A 3170-nucleotide genomic window follows, 5' to 3' on the forward strand; every position below is an offset into this window, starting at 1 on the left:
TGGGATAAGTTTATATGATGTTATACTTGTTTAAAGAAATCTTCTGAAATCATATACACCAAGGTTATGAGTGCAATTTTCACAAATGGGAAGAAGAAGAACTCGTCAGTATTTTTAAAAAATAGAAGCAGAACCAAGTCAAGATATACGAATAAACATTTTTTTCCACCAGAGATATTTCTATTTTCGAAGGAACTCGAATTCCATTTCTTTTCCATTTTCATTCAAGAGTTCTTTTGTGTTTTAACGTTGCTTTGAGCTCGAAAAAATGGACAAATTCTTTTCTTTGGTACACATACAAAATTCGTAAAATACTTCTTAAATCACTAAAAAAAATTTCATTCAACACTAAAATACTTCGTTTACCATTTTACCCTTACTAACCAAAATCATAATTATCTATTTAGACCATCTTTAATCATGGCGGGCAAAAATGACGTGTTGATGGGTAGAGGTGGGGTGTTTGACGAACGTGCTCGTAAACTGGGAAATAATGGGGTGTTGTGTTTAGTGGCGTATTGAGTGATGTGTTAAAATATGATTGGAAGTTGGTTGAAATAGTAGATAAAAAATAAAATAAAAAAGGAATTGAACCAATCAAAGACAAGGAAATATGATGCACGTCGTGTTGGTTCATGTGCTAGTATCCAGCACGCCTAGTCCATGTGCTACCAGGACGCCTCACAAGAGACATGTTGGAGGCGTGTTGAGTCAAAATGGAAGTGAACACGCTGCGTTAAAGATGGTCTTAGTTACCAACAATTAAAACCCATACTCAACAATTTTAGCTCACTTGTTAACTAAAATACTTTTCATATTTTACGAATAAATTATAACTTAATTCAGCTAAAATGTATGATAAATCATTGTTAAAATATTTAACATCAAATAATCACGAGGTTCTCACTTCCGTGGAGTGGGTCAGTGGGAATTAGTGACGTTGCAGTGACATCACAAAGGGAACCAGTAAACCCCTCGGTGACGTAAAAACCCTAGCTCAATTACAGACTGTGAACTCTCGATAAATAATTGGCTGATCAATCAGCCATGGCGGATCCGATTGGAGCGGTCACATCACCTCAACCTCTGGCCACTGGTATTTTTTTTTTTTATCTCTATATGTTGTATCTATCTATTAGAGTGTATATAATGTGGATTACATACGATCATTCATGCTGCTTCTGATCGCTCTTATTAGGATACGAACTGTTATTAATTTGAAATTAAAGAGATATGCATAACGAATTAACTGATGTATATGTAAATATTCATGAGAGTGTTTTATACTTCTGTATCATTATTAATTAAGTGAATTTGTGGTAAGCAAGCACTATACAATTTCTTAAAAGTAGTGAGTAACCAGTGGAATCAAAGAGATAGAACCACATGATTCAAATGTGTGTTTTCGACTTATACAGGTCCAAATAAGTTCATAGGCAAATTAGCAAGTTGATGCTCAAATTAAGTGTGCTTCCTGGATCATTTGTGGTTTCTAATTTTCTGTTAGATATACTGCAATGTTGTTACTTGTTTTAGGTTTGAAACCAAACATATATAAGAGTCTCATGAATCAACATGCTCAAAAAATATGGAAACAACTGCCCGTATATCAAACTCTTAATGAAGGTTCTGAACATTCACCAAAGTTCAGATGTACTGTGTGGGTTGGTGGTATGAGCTATACATCCCCAAGCACGTTTCAGCGTCGTAAGATGGCTGAGATGGATGCTTCTCGGGTGGCATTATTTGGTTCATTGCAAAATTTAAAGAATGAAGCATCGCGTCTTGTATCTGAGGTTTGGTGCATATGTCGTACTTGATTACAACTTTAAAGTTTATAAATCTCCTTTTAAGGTAGTGTTTCTTATTAAATCTTATAATTGTTCAGGATAAATCTATGTGCAAGTCTATTCTGGTTGAATATGCTCATAGGATGAATATACAGAATCCAACCTATCATACCATTCAACTGGATACACGTCCCGTTTTCCGTTCTTCTTTGGTTTTCGATGGTGTTTCTTGTACAGGAGAGAACTGCAAAAGCAAGAAAGAATCTGAAAGATCAGCAGCACTTGATGTTATTCTGAAAGTTTTAGGTACATTGACTATATTCTGGATTTTGAAATCATTTGCCAGTAAGTTGATTCTAACATTCGTCTCAAGTTTTTGTGTATTGAGCTGAAATTTGCTGATTTATGTGCAGATTCTGATTCAGGAATCATAATATCAGAGATAATCAAGCGTAGATACAAACATTATGCCATATTTAAGAAGTTACAAAATGCCCAAAATGTCACCAATGAGGTGGTAGTGCCAACTGGAACTGAAAATGGTGTCACTTTGATTAAGACTAAAGTTGAGGAAGGAACAAAAGTGTCTCATTTAGAGAGTTGCTCAGATGAAGATACTACTATCCATGCAACACACTTGTTTGCGGATTCAACTCAAAGACCGAGTCAAGAAGTAACAACTCAGTCACTCACTCCAGCGGCTACAGTTTTGCAACATACTACATTTGCTGGGATCCACGTTTTACCTTCTTCAAACGTAGTTAAGGTGGAAAACGTAGAGGCGTTTTCTGCAACGATTCAAGAACACACTCCAGCTATTTCAGAGACTGTAGTTTTGCCACAGACTCCATCTGTTGGGACCCACGTTTTACCTTCTTCTTCAAATGTAGATAAGGTTGAAAACTCAGAGGTGTTATCTGTAACAACTGCTATTCCAACTGTAGCACAAGCCACTTTTGTGGTTCCAATTTCTGGCAAGAAACGAAATCGTCGTAAACAGAAGATAAAGGCACAAAAGAAAATGCGCGCTGAAGATCAGTAAGTATCATCATCATCATCATCATCATAATTATCAAGTTGAGTATGAAATACAAATGAGATATATTTAAGATGACATATTAATACAATTTACTTTTTAGTTCTTACTTCATTCTCCTATTTCAGGTTGTCAACGCACGCTGTACCTCCGAGCTAAGTTCTTATACTTGTGACACAATAAGAAGCAAAAAGTCGATGCTCTTAAGGTGAGCAAACTATTTTCAATATGAAGTTTCTAGTCTGTGATTAATCATGTTCCTTTGTCTCAGAAATAGTCAACGTTTGACATGTTGTATTAAACCAATCATAAATCTCAACAATTGCAAAATAAAGAAATGTCAA

The 3170-nt window shown here is 35.3% G+C and overlaps 1 protein-coding gene across 1 annotated transcript; it reads left to right on the top strand.

The window, feature by feature from the left end:
- Positions 1 to 912: 912 nt before the first annotated feature.
- Positions 913 to 2985, top strand: LOC139900205 (uncharacterized). The gene is made up of 5 exons (XM_071882997.1): positions 913 to 1096; positions 1419 to 1796; positions 1889 to 2096; positions 2204 to 2828; positions 2955 to 2985. Exons 2-5 carry the CDS (start codon positions 1518 to 1520, stop codon positions 2983 to 2985), a joined length of 1143 nt encoding a protein of 380 aa, XP_071739098.1. The 5' UTR covers positions 913 to 1096; positions 1419 to 1517.
- Positions 2986 to 3170: the final 185 nt, after the last annotated feature.

This window comes from Rutidosis leptorrhynchoides, chromosome 3 (assembly GCF_046630445.1).
Source record: "Rutidosis leptorrhynchoides isolate AG116_Rl617_1_P2 chromosome 3, CSIRO_AGI_Rlap_v1, whole genome shotgun sequence".
In the NCBI taxonomy this organism is placed as follows: Eukaryota; Viridiplantae; Streptophyta; class Magnoliopsida; order Asterales; family Asteraceae; genus Rutidosis; species Rutidosis leptorrhynchoides.

Bases quoted from the DNA above. Each gene is read 5' to 3' on its own strand.
- LOC139900205 (XM_071882997.1), top strand. From the start codon at position 1,518: ATGTTGTTACTTGTTTTAGGTTTGAAACCAAACATATATAAGAGTCTC. The intron at 1,797-1,888 runs GTTTGGTGCATA...ATAATTGTTCAG, and splicing joins CATCGCGTCTTGTATCTGAG to GATAAATCTATGTGCAAGTC. The intron at 2,829-2,954 runs GTAAGTATCATC...CTCCTATTTCAG, and splicing joins AAAATGCGCGCTGAAGATCA to GTTGTCAACGCACGCTGTAC.